Below are 13,086 nucleotides of genomic sequence, written 5' to 3'. Positions count from 1 at the left end.
CCCCCTGAGCCTCCACTCTGGTTCTGTGCTGCAGGTGGTGAAGGCATTTATTGTCCTGACCCCGGAATTCCTCTCCCATGGCCGGGACCAGCTCACCAAGGAGCTGCAGCAGCATGTGAAGTCAGTGACAGCCCCGTATAAGTACCCCAGGAAGGTGAGTGAGGGCAGAGGGATGGGGTCTGGTCCCCTCCAGTGGGCCCTGGGCTCTGCTGCCCCAAATCTCCTAGGGTCGCTGAGGTGAAGCTGATGTAGCCCATGGAATGAGCATTTTTCTCTACTGAGGAAGCATTCAAATTAGGGATTTGGGGGGGCTCCAACTCAATCAGAGGGAACCTCTATCCTGTGTCAGAAAACGAAAAGGAATCCGTGGCTGGCAAGTCAACCTACATAAAAAATCAGACAAGTGCCTAGAAATATCCAAGAAGTTTATTTGTAATCTTTCTTTAAAAAAAAAAGAAAAAAAGACTTATTTATTTATTTTTGAGAGACAGAGAGAGGATGGAAATAGAGGAAGAGGAAGAGAGAGAATCTCAGGTAGACTCTCCGATGAGCACAGAGCCTGACACAGGGCTTGATCTCATGACCCTGAGATCATGACTTGAGCCAAAATCAAGAGTTGGCTTAAGCAATGAGCCAGCCAGGGACTCCTGAAGTCTATTTGTCATCTTTCCAAATCTGAGGAAATTCAAATCAACAGATGCCACACTATTTTTTTTAAAATATTAGTCGTAGTAAGAAATACATTTTAACTTGCAACCCAATATATAGAGAGAGATCCATAACAAAGGAAAGTTAACAAAGTAATATTTATTCTAGTCTACATTATGATAGTTTTTATTCTACTTCATTTGTTTTCCATGCCATGTGCAACTTATGAAAATGATCAATGATAGAGAAATGATTAAATTATTTGTGGTATTTGATATTATATAATTTAAAAAGTTGATGCAGACCTTTTATTTGTAACATGAAAATAGCACAGTATCTTATTGAGAGAAAAAAAGCTGTGAATGAATATATATATTATCCTACTTGCTGAAAAACAAAGTTGGAAAGGGTACGTGTGCCAAAAATTGAACATGTCCTTCTTTTGTAATAATACGTTACTGAGCTTTCTGAGTGTTTACCTTTGAGACATAAAGGTAGATAGCTAATATTTATTGAACATTTACTATGTGTGCCGGGCACTGGACTCAAAGCTTTACATGAATTATTATTTCATTTAATCCCCCCAAACCTGAGATGGCATAAGCATCCATTTGACAGAATGGAAATGGGGGAGGCTGAGAGACTCACAGTAAATGGCCGGAGGTTGGAGTGAAGAAAAGGGCAGAGCTGAACTCAAAGCCAGTGTATCTGAAAACGGAGTTCGTCCTTCACGTGTAAGGCTCTGCTGCCTCCTAGAGAGTAGACTGGAGGCTGCATGCCAGTTAGGATGGGCTGATGTTACTGTGAGGAACTAGGAGCCCCTCGTCTTAGTGGCTCCTACTAGGGAAGTATCTTTCTTGCTCCTGCCACATGTCCGCATGGTCTTCCTGGGACCAGGATAAAGGAGCACCCACACCCACCATAGGTAACTGCCAGGTGCTAGAAGAGATGGCCAGAGTGGATGCCAGACCCAGTTGTCCCAAGTGTTCTGTTCGAGGTGGCACGCCTCACTCCCACTCACATCTCACTGGTCAGAGCACGTCACAGGGCTGCATCCAACTTCCCGGGTCAGGGGACACCCTGACATGCCTTGGTGGAGCCTATTGGGGCCGCCACATGGTGCCAGCCCGTCTGGGGGACTGTGCAGGGGCAGAGGAGGAGCCTGGGGCATTGGTAAGAAATGACAGCAGGACTAAGTTGGGATGGGTTTGCTTTATCCTTGACCAGGTGGAATTTGTCTCAGAGCTGCCCAAAACCGTCACGGGCAAGATTAAAAGAAGTGACCTTCGGAACAAGGAGTTTGGTCAGATGGAATCAGCAAAAGCCTCAGAAACCACTGTGTCTTCTTCGCCACATCCCTGGCTGCCTCAGTTTCCTCACTATGGGGAGGGTGAGGAGGGGAGTGTTGGACATTGATTTGAAGAGCATCAGGAGTGCTCACATTCCAGCATTTTTGTTCTTTTAAATTACTATCCGTTACTCTCCTGCTTCCAAGTCCCCAAGTGAGCGCCCAGGATGTGGCTGGGGTAATAAACTGACATCAGCATCCAAGGGGACTCGTGTTGTGCTTTTATTCTGTGAATGAACCAGTGCTAAATGCTGTCCCTCCATGATTCTCCCCAAGCCCCATTGGAGAGGACTCTGGGGCCAGATTCTCCCCCCTGGTTCCAGGGTCCTTGGGTGACTCCTTTTGTCTGTTCAACAAGCACAACACAGAGGTCTGGGGAGGGACCCTTCCTTGGGCCCAGGTGTCCACCTCTGCCTGGCTTGCCCATGCCCTGCTGGAGGGTGAGGTCAGGGCCAGAGCTAGTGAGGTGGCTGGGGAAGGGGGAAGGCGCCGAGGGCAGCCCAGCCTGGTGATTCCACTTGCCTGCCAGACCATTCCTCTCCGTTCCATCCAGCATCCCATGGACCTGCTGCCTCTGTATGCTGCTGCTTCCAGGTCCCAGCCTGCACCAGCTTAGGTGTGGGAGGGATCTGCCCTGTGGGGAACCAGGAATCCTGCAAGACTCCTCCAGCCCTTTCCGGGGTGCCCAATCCCCCATTCCTTCCATGGAGCCCAGGAGCTCCGTTCCCCAGCCCTCCGTAGGGTCCCCCAATCACTCACCCTTCCCCAGGGCCCAGGAATCCCTCAGCCTCCCCAGGGGCCCGGAGCTCTCCTCGCACTTTAGGAGGTCCTCCTGCCATCTGGAGCCCGAGAGACGATGTGTGCAAAGGGCAGGGCTTAGCACAGGCCTGAAACAGGAGGGACCTGTGCTTGTCACCAGTGTCGCCTTTAACAGCTGTGAGACGTGAGGCACCGCATCTGGGAAGGCCCTTGCCCCATGGAGATGATGCTGCTCATGTCCATAGGTGCTCAGCACGTGGCTTCCTCTTGTCCTCAGCACAGTTATGGACACAGACTTGGACGCCCCCAGCTCACTGAAGGAAACCAGCCCAGGGTCACACAGCTGGTAAGCAGCACAGCTGGATCTCACACTCGAGGCTCCCGGCCCTGTTTCCAGGGGCCACGAAGGGCTTCGTAGACGGGAGGCTGACGCTGGTTTGGGGACACTTCCTCACCTCCACGAGTGATCTCACCTGTTCGAGGCCCCCAAACTCTGTTCACTGCTTCTTCTTTCCCTGCTCCCTGTTCCACTTATAATCAGGGTGACCCCGGCCATCCTTCCTGGAATTCCCTAGTCCCCCTTAGACGCTGGGCCTCTCTCCCGTTCACTTTTGGGCTAGTCTGACTCCACCCCTTCTGTAGCTGGTCTCTCCTTCTATAACCAGGACCGTGCAACTCTGGGGCTCTGGAAGCGGGCAGCAGCATCTAAACAGAATTTCATACAAATATTTTGCTATCCTTGTTTTGTTTTTCTTTGCGTGTTTTTTATGGTTTCTTTATATTTATGTTCAAGATACTGCGTTCCTATTTTAGCAGTGCTAAAATGGTTCCTGTTGACAAGAAATTGACACAATAAGTGGTGGTTTGTAGAGCATTGATTTTCAGCTGCCTTGGACCTGAATGAGTTGGGGAAACATTGTGTTAGTCCTAGAGAGAAACAGTTTAGGAAGTTCAGCTCAGGACAGGGCCCAAGAGAGATGATCACAGGGGGTTTGTCTAGTCACCTGGGTCCCTGGCCCTGCCCACCTGCTTGGCTCTCCCTGCCCAGCACACCTGGAGCTGCCAGCTCTCTGGGTGTTGTCTTGAATCCCCCGGGAGAGAAGCTGGTGAATGTTTTCTCTTAAAATGCTCTCATTCCTGGAGGTCCCAAGAGATCCCATGAGAGTCAGCTTGGATTGTTTCCCCTGTGAGGTTCATAACGTAAAGCCCAAGCTAGTGTGTAGCAGGGTCACATAGGTAAGTGACAGATCTACCGCTGTTTGAGGTGTTAAAATGTCTCCGTCAATTAGGGATGATTTTGAGGCCATACAGTCTTCTCATACTAATATCCCAGGATATACCAGCCCAGAAGACATACTTGATTACAATTTTCTCATGCTTATTTCATTCGGTTCCAAGGTAGCTTTTTCTTTGGGATTTCTTTACTCCTATTTTATTTATAGAGGTACTTCTCAATTTCTAAACATATGGGAAATTCTAGTGAGCTTTTTATCCATGATTTCTAGCACATTATATTACCGCAACATGCTCTGTGTGATTTCATGCCTCTGAAACATACTGAAATGTCCCTTATGGCCAAAATAGATCGGGTGCATTTTCGTAAGTGTATCCTATATGCCTAAAGTTAATGTGTCCTCCACAGTGGTATATGGATGTGGACAGACATACGGAGATAGCTGTGGGATTCAGATGGTTTGCTATCAAGGTCTACATGTTATGGATGTTCTGTGTGCTTTGAGTCACTGAGAGAGGGTTGAAACCTCCCACTCTGCTTGTGTATTTGCTTGTTGTTGCAGTTCTGTCCTCCTTTGCTTTATATGTTGTTCAGCCAATGGCTCTAGGATGGGAGTTCTGGAAGGAAGGAGATAGCGCCCAGAAGAGGGGAACAGGGACCCGGGTTGGGAGGGAGCAGAAACAAGAAGGATGGCCAAAGTTCCAGAGAGGACCTGTTATTGGGATGGCATGTGGTGGGGCGCCAGTTGGGAAGGGGCTCTTTAAGTATGAGGTCACGCGGGGTGTCCATTATGATCTAGCAGGGGCAAAGGCAGATGACTGGCTGAGAGAGAGTATAAAGCCTCTGGGTTGCTAAGGAACGGTTCAACCAGGGCAAGGCTTGGAGAAAAGTGTATCGTCCTCCAATCCCTTCACCTGCTACTGTTTCCTGCTGACCTAGTGATTTCCTAACTTGCTGACCTACTACCCTTTCTGAACCTCCCCTCGAGTACTTACTCTGACCCTGACACCGTCGCTGACCCCTTCTTCTCCTGACAAACGCCTTCCCCAATCCCACCCTTTATTTCTACCCTGCTCCCAACCCTCCTTAAAGCCCTATCCCCTTCCCACCCCTTCCCACCCCTCCCTACCCCACCCACCCCTACCTCCACTCCACCCCCCATCTCCACCTCCTCCCTGACGCCCCAGCACCCCTTGGAAGGACCAAGACATGAAGGTGCAGGGGCTGTTGTTCCTGGTGCTCTTGCTCCGCTGTCCCGGGTCCCCAAACCCAAATGTGAGTAAACATGGCACTTCACTGGTATCTTCACAGGTGTGGGGGGGAAGGGCAGAGGGGGAGGGAGAGAGAGAATCCCAAGCCAGCTGTGCAGTGAGTCCAGAGCCTGAAGAGGGGCTCAGCCTCAGGACCATGAGATCATGACTTGATCCAAACCAAGACGTCGTCACTTAACTGACTGAGCCACCCGGTGACTCAAAGCTGCTAGTGGTGTCTTTGTTCCTCCTGGGTTCTTTCACATGGTGGTTAAATAATAGTTTTTTCATGGGGTCCTTGGTGGGAACTTGAGAAGAACTGCAGTTCTTCCTGAAGACCGAGGACCGCAGGGCAGTTTTCTCGGTCAGCCTGAAGGGGCTGTGGCCACAGCCGTCCACATCAAGTTCTGGGTCCTGCCTGTGCTGCTTGGTCCAAAAAGAGCAGCTCTGGCAGGATGGAAACCTGAAAATACTAGGGTTATGGTGTCAAGAAGGAAGGATTTGAGAAGCTATGAAAAGCCATTGAGCTCTTTGTCTTCAATAGGGGGCTTGTATGATATGTACATTAGATCTCATTCAACTTGTCTTTGAAAATGTCAGGAATGCTAATGTCTAGGAGCTACGGGTATTAGACTGGCTCCTGGAAGCCCAGTGAAGATCCTGCTTCAAGCCTTGTATGTTGAGGGTCCATCTTCTACATACTTTGATTTCATATCAGCACATTGTTCATATTTGTGAAGTTTGGCAGCCCTGGGAACAGTGGTATCTTAAGCATCGGTGTTGGGACTCGAGTGTTAAACAGTGAAGTGTCCTTTGTGCTCTGTGCTTCCTGGTTGGTTGACTTGTAACAACTTCTGAGTCAGCCCTTTCCTTCTGGCCTTGGAGGCTGTCCCCAGGGGCTCTGTGTCCCACCAGGTCCACGGGAGGCCTGAGAAGCCCAGCAGACACTAAGTGACCGCACCTTGCTGGGATGTCTGTCCCAGGAAAATCTGATGGATTGATGTCATCAGGAAGCGAATGAGTTGTTATCCATTCTTTGGCCCAGTATGTACAGAGTGTTGATTTCCCCAAAGTCAAAAGCTCCTGAATGTCCTTAGGATTGTCCTAATATAAAGAAATACCTAGTTCCTAGTGTGATATTTCACTCCTTAAAAAATAAAACCCTTACCGTCAGGAGAGAGAGACAGACAGGGAACACCCTAGAAATAAGCAGACTTCTTTAGATCGGCCTACACCAGATTCTTAGAGAGGGCTCTGCAAAGTGGGAGTAGTCAGGAAGGACCCTAGTGTTGAGGCAGAATCATCCCACATGAATACCTCCAGTCAAAAGAGACTCGATTCTGTTTCTTTTGAGTCTTCAAAGGAGGGAATTTCTTGGTAGTCTTTATTGGAAATATTCCCCTCTACCGAGGCTGCATCTCATAGATCACTTGGACTTTCTCACCCTCCCTCATCTCTGAGCTCTTGCATAAACTACCTGGTCTTGCATTTCCCTCCTCCACCTGCTCATGGCCATTGTCTGTTAGAAGCCAGTGTTATTGGCCCCATTGGATGTCATCTAGTTAAGAGTCAGCTACTGGTCAGCATCCCGACAGCTGCCAGATGTACCACGTGGCCACAACTGGGGGTGTTTTCCATTTGTGACAAGATGGCCTCTGTCTTTTGTGCATTTGATCCCCATGATCAACCATTGTGCAGATAGCTAATGTTCTCTTTCAGACAGCGGCTGTTCAAAGACCGTGTATGTTTCCCACCAGCACACATGTTTGTGACCTCAGCTGTGGGCTGAAGATGAAAATGTTATAGATTTCAGGGGTACTTTCTAGAGAGTTGTGTTTGCACACAATTCAAGCTTGGTGTGAATGAGTATGAATTGCATTGTGAGTGTCTCGTCTCCTAAAATACTTGGAACTCCAGTTTTTGTAAAATGAGCTGTGTTCTTTTTTTTGGTGTCCATATCCAGGAATTTTGTATTCTTTTAGAAATGAAATTTCATGGTCACCTGGGTGGCTCAGTCAGTTGAGCTTCTGCCTTAGCCTTGGGTCATGATCCCAGGGTCCTGGGATTGAGCCCTGCTTGGGCTCCCTGCTCAGCCGGCAGTCTTCTTTTCTGTCCCCCTCTACCCCTTCCCCTGCTCATGCTCTCTCTCTCTTTCACATCAATAAATAAAATCTTTTAAAAAATTAAATTTTAGAGTTGGTCTTGACTGATTTAGTTACAATACTGAGAAATAGGAACATGAATGCCTTTCACTGGCTTTTGGAGATAGGTGTTCAAGTAATTTAAAATGTCACAGATATCATCAAAAGAAACAAGATCACCTGATCATGAAAATCTTCATGTACCCCTGAAATCTGACATTTTGGGCTGTGATTCTGAAGCAAAGTGGGCATTGAAAGAAAACATGACTGTTTTCAGAAACTAAACAATAATTCTCATTTATTTTTGTTGAAATACTCATCCCATATTATTCTAATAGAAGCCTCCTGTCTCTCTCTCACTCATGTCCTTATCGATAAACATCTGTCCATAGAACATTCTCATTTATATCTCTAGTACATTTTTTATTCTTGCTTTCTCTCATTCTTCCATAAATTTGGGGCATATTTTTGGAAAGGTTCCAGAGGAGTTTATCCAGGTCCTTCATGGATGTACAATAGAAGTCAGTGACTTCTTACCTACTGTAAGTTTACATTTACTTATCTTGTCTATTTTATGTGGGCTTATAAATTCTTAAGTTCTGTTAGCTATAGAAAATTTATTTGCAATGTGTTTGTAGGCAAAATCAAATCTCTTCAGATTTGCGTATTAGATTTTTCCTACAGCTTCAGTGTTCTATAATGTATATATGATCACAACACCTTTTTCAAGAATAGAGTTTGTTGATATTTGACATAGGTAAACACAGTGAAACCCATCAGCACAGTATGATAGTAAACACACTCATCACTCCCAAAAGTGTGCCCCTGCTCCTTTGGAATTCCTCTGTGCTCCTTCTCCTCCATGGGGAGGCAGTTGAGAGGTGTGCTTACCTGGGGGAGGCTGGTTGAGGGTTTGTAAAGTTGATTGTTTGGGACAGAGACATTGTAAATCTTTGAGATTCCTCATTGTCTCACGTGTTATTTCAGCTTGTCCATGTTGTGCCTGGCCGTTTCCCTCTTGGCCCTGATGGGGTTGGAGTTCTATGGAAACTTCCCATTATCACTGCCCCCTTGGGAGTTTGTGTCCTTCTCATTTATATCTGGAGAACCATCCTCGCTGTAAGTATACTAAAGTAGCTTATATATACTGTTCTTCATACATAAGCAGAAAATTTTATAGTCATTGGACCTTTTGTATCCATTCAGTAATAGAAATATCCCTCTAATACATCAATTTTGATGATCACCTAGATTGAAATAGATGTAAATTTGTGTTGCAGTGCCTTCTGTGATCCATATGTTCTTTTTTTTTTAAAGTTCAAGCATAATTGGCCAACAGTGTAGTATTCGTTTCAGGTGTACAACATGATTCAGCAAGTCTATACATTTCTCAGTGCTCATCACAATAAGTGTACTCTTAATCCCCTTCACCTCTTTCCTCCATCCCTCCACCCACCTGCCCTCCAACCCATGTGTTCTTTAGAAGTGTGTTGTTTCATCTCCATTTTTGGGTCATTCTCTAGCTATCTTTCGGTGCTTGATGTCTAGTTTGAGTCGTCTGTGGTCTGAGAACATACTTCCTGTGATTTCTTTTCCTTTGGTTGTTCAGATGTATCTTATGGCCCCGAATATGGCCTCTCTTAGTGAATGTTCCATGGGAACTTGAGAAGAATGTCTTTCCTTGGGTTGTTGAATGGATTATTCTGCAGATGTTAATGGATCCAGCTGATCGGTGATGCTTTTCAGTTCACCTGTGTTCTCATGGAATTTCTGTATCTGTTGGATCTGTCAATGACTGATAGAGGATTCTGAATTCCCCAGCTATAATAGGGATTCGTCTGTTTCCATCAGCAATTCTTTCAGTTTCTGCCTGATGTACTTGGACACTCTGTTGTTAATGCATGCACACGAGAAATTATTATGTCTTTTGGAGAATTGACATCTTTACCGTTGACGTCATTCCCATCATTATCCCCGACGGTTTTCCTTCCTCTGTAGTGTGTTTTGCAGGATCATTTCACTGGCCACAGGTTTCTAGTTGGATGTTTCTTTGAACACTTTAAACATTTCATCCTTCTTGATGGCAAGGTTTCTGAAGTGTGATGTAGTCCTTATCCTTATTCCTCTTGGGTAAGGGTTACTGCTCTCCTTCCCCCTTCCACCACCCACACCCAAGCCCTGCTCCAGATTTCCAGAATTGTTCCTTTGTCTTTAAGGACCTGTGACTGAACATTCTGGGTTAGGCATCGTTGGTGTTAGTTGTTTGTGTGTTTCTTTTGGTATTTATCCTGCTTTCCTTGTCTTGAGCTTCCTGGATCTGCGATTTGGTGGCTATATTAATTTAGGAAAATCCTCAGTCATTATTGCTTCAACTATCTCTCTGTCCATTCTCCTGCTGTTTTCCTATTATGTGTGTGTTACACGATTTGTAATTGTCCCACTGGTCTTGGATTTTCTGTGCTGTCTTTTTAATTTTTGTCTTTGTTTTTCTTTTTGGAAGTTTCTGCCGGAAATTCTTTAGGCACAATGATTCTTTCCTCTGGTATGTTGAGTCTCTTAATGAAGCCATCAAAGGCATTCTTGATTTCTGTTATGGTGTTGTCCAGCATCCCGGTAAAATCTTAGAGTTTCATATCTCTGCTTACATTCATCATCTCTTCTTCCTACTGCCCCCTTTTTGCTTAGATCCAAGATCAGGTATGGAAGGGACATGAAATTCCCAGCCTGCCGATGCCATCGTCTCTGCCTTAGATGCCTCAGGTAGTGTGATTCTAGTGCTTGCTGGCGTGGTTTTTACCTCTAGTATGCCTTGTGAGGTTGTGTTGAAAGCTAGATCTCCTGTTCTGGTAAAGGAAATGAGGTAAATAGGACGTTAGGGTGAGGTTGTCTACTCATCTGTGTGGGGTTAGACTGAGTTTACTCCCAGGTGAGACAGGGAGGAGATTGCATTGGAGTGGAGACTTTCCCCCTCACCTCTATTGCTTAGTCTTTGGGAAAGGCCCAGTTAGGCTCTGGGGACATAGTTTCACTTGAAGGCAGACCTTTCTAAGAAGAACAGAAAACTTCTGAGGTTATTTCTAAATGGAATCTCCTCCCCTCTCCCTGCCAATGGAGAAACCTTCCCTTCAAAAGGAAAACAAGTATGTGCTATGGTGAGCGCTGTGAAGTTGCAAGACTGTTGAATCACAGATCTGTAGCTCTGAAACAAATAATGCAATATATGTTAAGAAAAAAAGAAGAAGAAGATAGCAGGAGGGGAAGAATGAAGGGGGGGAAATCGGAGGGGGAGATGAACCATGAGAGACGATGGACTCTGAAAAACAAACTCAGGGTTCTAGAGGGGAGGGGGGTGGGAGGATGGGTTAGCCTGGTGATGGGTGTGGAGGAGGGCACGTTCTGCATGGAGCACTGGGTGTTATGCACAAACAATGAATCATGGAACACTATATCTAAAACTAATGATGTAATGTATGGGGATTAACATAACAATAAAAAAATTAAAAAAAAAAAAAGAACCACCATGATGAGGTTTGCTCTTATAAGGACTGGGAAGTATGGTTGATTTCACAGCGAGGTAATGATCCCATCATTCAGCCCTGCCCTCCAAGATATGTAGCAAATCCCCACAAGATACTTGAGCGATGAAGGGCGATGGCTGGCCCGACTGTACAGTCCCTTCCTCTCTTAATGCCAAACGGAGCATTTTCAATGTGAATAGGGGAAGATGTGTATATATGTATGTATATGGATATATATATGAATGAAAGCCACTAAGAAAGTCATTTGTGAGTTCTTTGACTTGAACTCTTTTCCACTTTGCTTACTTTCTCCTTCTTCTATTATGCCTTAAGGGCTTTCTTTGTTGCACTGCATGATCCTGTCCTGTTAGGCGCCCTCACGTTGTTGTGTGATCATGATTTCCTGAATGTCTTTTCTCATATCTGTCTTAAAGGCCCAGGATGCATCCGAGGATGGAGAGCAGAGAGCCTTTAGGGCCAAAAAACGAGAACTGCAGGGTATGTTATTTTGGGGGAAGAAATCCCCATATGGTGGCAATGAGTTTGCATTGGGAAGGGAAAGAATGCCTTCCTGCCTTCAAGGTCTTGCCCTTCTCCTTTCCCTATCAAACCGAAGTTCTCAGGTCATGTGCACATACACACACAAAAGAAAACTCATCCTTTCCAGAATATCAACAATGGATGGAAGACCTTTGCAATGCCCTGAGTTCTTTTAAAACCACTCAAGAAGCCGAATTGAAAATACTGAGGAGGAAAGTGGATATCGTGGTGGATTTCTCTAAACAACGACGAGTGGCTGCCAAAGAGTAAGCTATTCTTGTGTGAATTGCCACAGATACTATTGTATGAATTTCTGTGACGGCCAGTCTAGATGATTGTATTTCTTTTAGAATTGGCTCTAGAGTGTTTTTGCCAAATGCATTCTGTAGGATTGTGCCTGCCCTTCCTGCCTTGATGTGTGTGACCTGCATTTCCCTTTGTGTTCTAACTGCTTGTCACGCTTGTTGTGTGACTCCTTGGAGTAGAAGAGGGAAGGTACCATCATTAAAAACTTTGATACCTGGATCCCCTCTGGGTCTGTCTGCATTGTCCTTTTGGTTTCCGTGTCATCCCATGTTCTTATTAGCCCTGAATTCAGTCACTTTTGGTTCAGTACGAGACTTGGGTCAATAATGTGGATAGAAAAATGGAATTGTCCTGCTGCAGAGACACTGGGAGTTTCTTTGTGGAAAGTGGGTTGGGGCTCCAGCAGTCCTGGATCCCTTCATCCAGTGTACGACTGACATCACTCACTGTAGCCCAGTCCCTAAGAAGGCCAGGGTATTTCCCATCCAGCTGATTTTTTTAGGTGTAACTCTCCTGGGTCCCAGCCAAAGCCTGCGGTTTCACTAGGGCTCACCTTTGTTGGCTGACCCTGAACTTGACTCGTTTCCTTCTAAGCCCATGCCCATAAAGTTGTTCAGCTTCTTTCCAGTTCACTTGCCTGTTCCAGAATGTATTGATGTGTCCTGGGGAGATTGGCTCCCACTGCCAGGCTGGCCATCTCCTAGGCTTCCTTCTTCTCCATCTGGTTCTCGTGTTTCTTCATGTACTCTTTAGAAATTGGGTGCATTCACTCACGAGTTTGCTCTTTTGTCCAGTGTTTCCTTGATTTTCTCAGGAGGAGATCAGGACCTTCGAGTCCCTCATTCACGTTGAAAAGCAAAACTGTTCCCTGTCTTCCCTGGACACTCAGCTTTGTGTCATTCCTTCCCACAGCGGGGGTGGGGGCTGCTCTGTGTCATTGGCATCCTGGTTCTGTTCATTGGAAATTTCTTTTGGGGGTGGGTACAGTGTCCTGACCACCTTTCTGTCTTCTACACCTTACAGCTGAGCCACTCCATTACAGCCGCTCCAGAAAGCATTTGCTGAAGGATTGCCTGAGAGACCAGAAGCAAATGCATGTGTCTTTCTCTGTCTGGAGCTTTTGACTCCGTTTCTAAGAGTCTTTTTGCATGTGATCTTGAGTAAATCAGGTGTCCTGTTGAAACCCTTTCAATCAACACCATGAACAAAAGAGTCTGAGGGCAACACAGCAAACCAGCCTTTCTAAGCATCGCACGTTGCTGCCTTCACTATCAGTGAACTCAGTCTTGTTCAAGTCGGTTGACTCCATGCAGTTGATAGTTTTCCATCTGAAATCTGTTGC

General features: G+C 46.0%; 1 protein-coding gene across 2 annotated transcripts; it reads left to right on the top strand.

Moving 5' to 3' along the window:
• Positions 1-21: 21 nt before the first annotated feature.
• Positions 22-13,065, top strand: LOC116629422. 2 transcript variants are annotated; one of them, XM_032399709.1, is made up of 7 exons: positions 22-154; positions 1,876-3,101; positions 5,177-5,264; positions 7,857-7,922; positions 8,368-8,499; positions 11,333-11,396; positions 11,566-13,065. In XM_032399709.1, exons 2-7 carry the CDS (start codon positions 3,040-3,042, stop codon positions 11,706-11,708), a joined length of 555 nt encoding a protein of 184 aa, XP_032255600.1. In that variant the 5' UTR covers positions 22-154; positions 1,876-3,039; the 3' UTR covers positions 11,709-13,065. The 2 variants fall into 2 exon arrangements, 1 of the variants encoding a protein (XP_032255600.1); XR_004298741.1 differs by lacking the exons at positions 22-154; positions 1,876-3,101; positions 5,177-5,264 and having other exon boundaries at positions 7,418-8,499; positions 11,333-11,704; positions 12,768-13,065.
• Positions 13,066-13,086: the final 21 nt, after the last annotated feature.

Source organism: Phoca vitulina, unplaced genomic scaffold (genome assembly GCF_004348235.1).
Source record: "Phoca vitulina isolate PV1807 unplaced genomic scaffold, GSC_HSeal_1.0 scaffold818, whole genome shotgun sequence".
NCBI lineage: Eukaryota > Metazoa > Chordata > Mammalia > Carnivora > Phocidae > Phoca > Phoca vitulina.
This window is presented reverse-complemented; position numbering and strand designations above follow the sequence as displayed.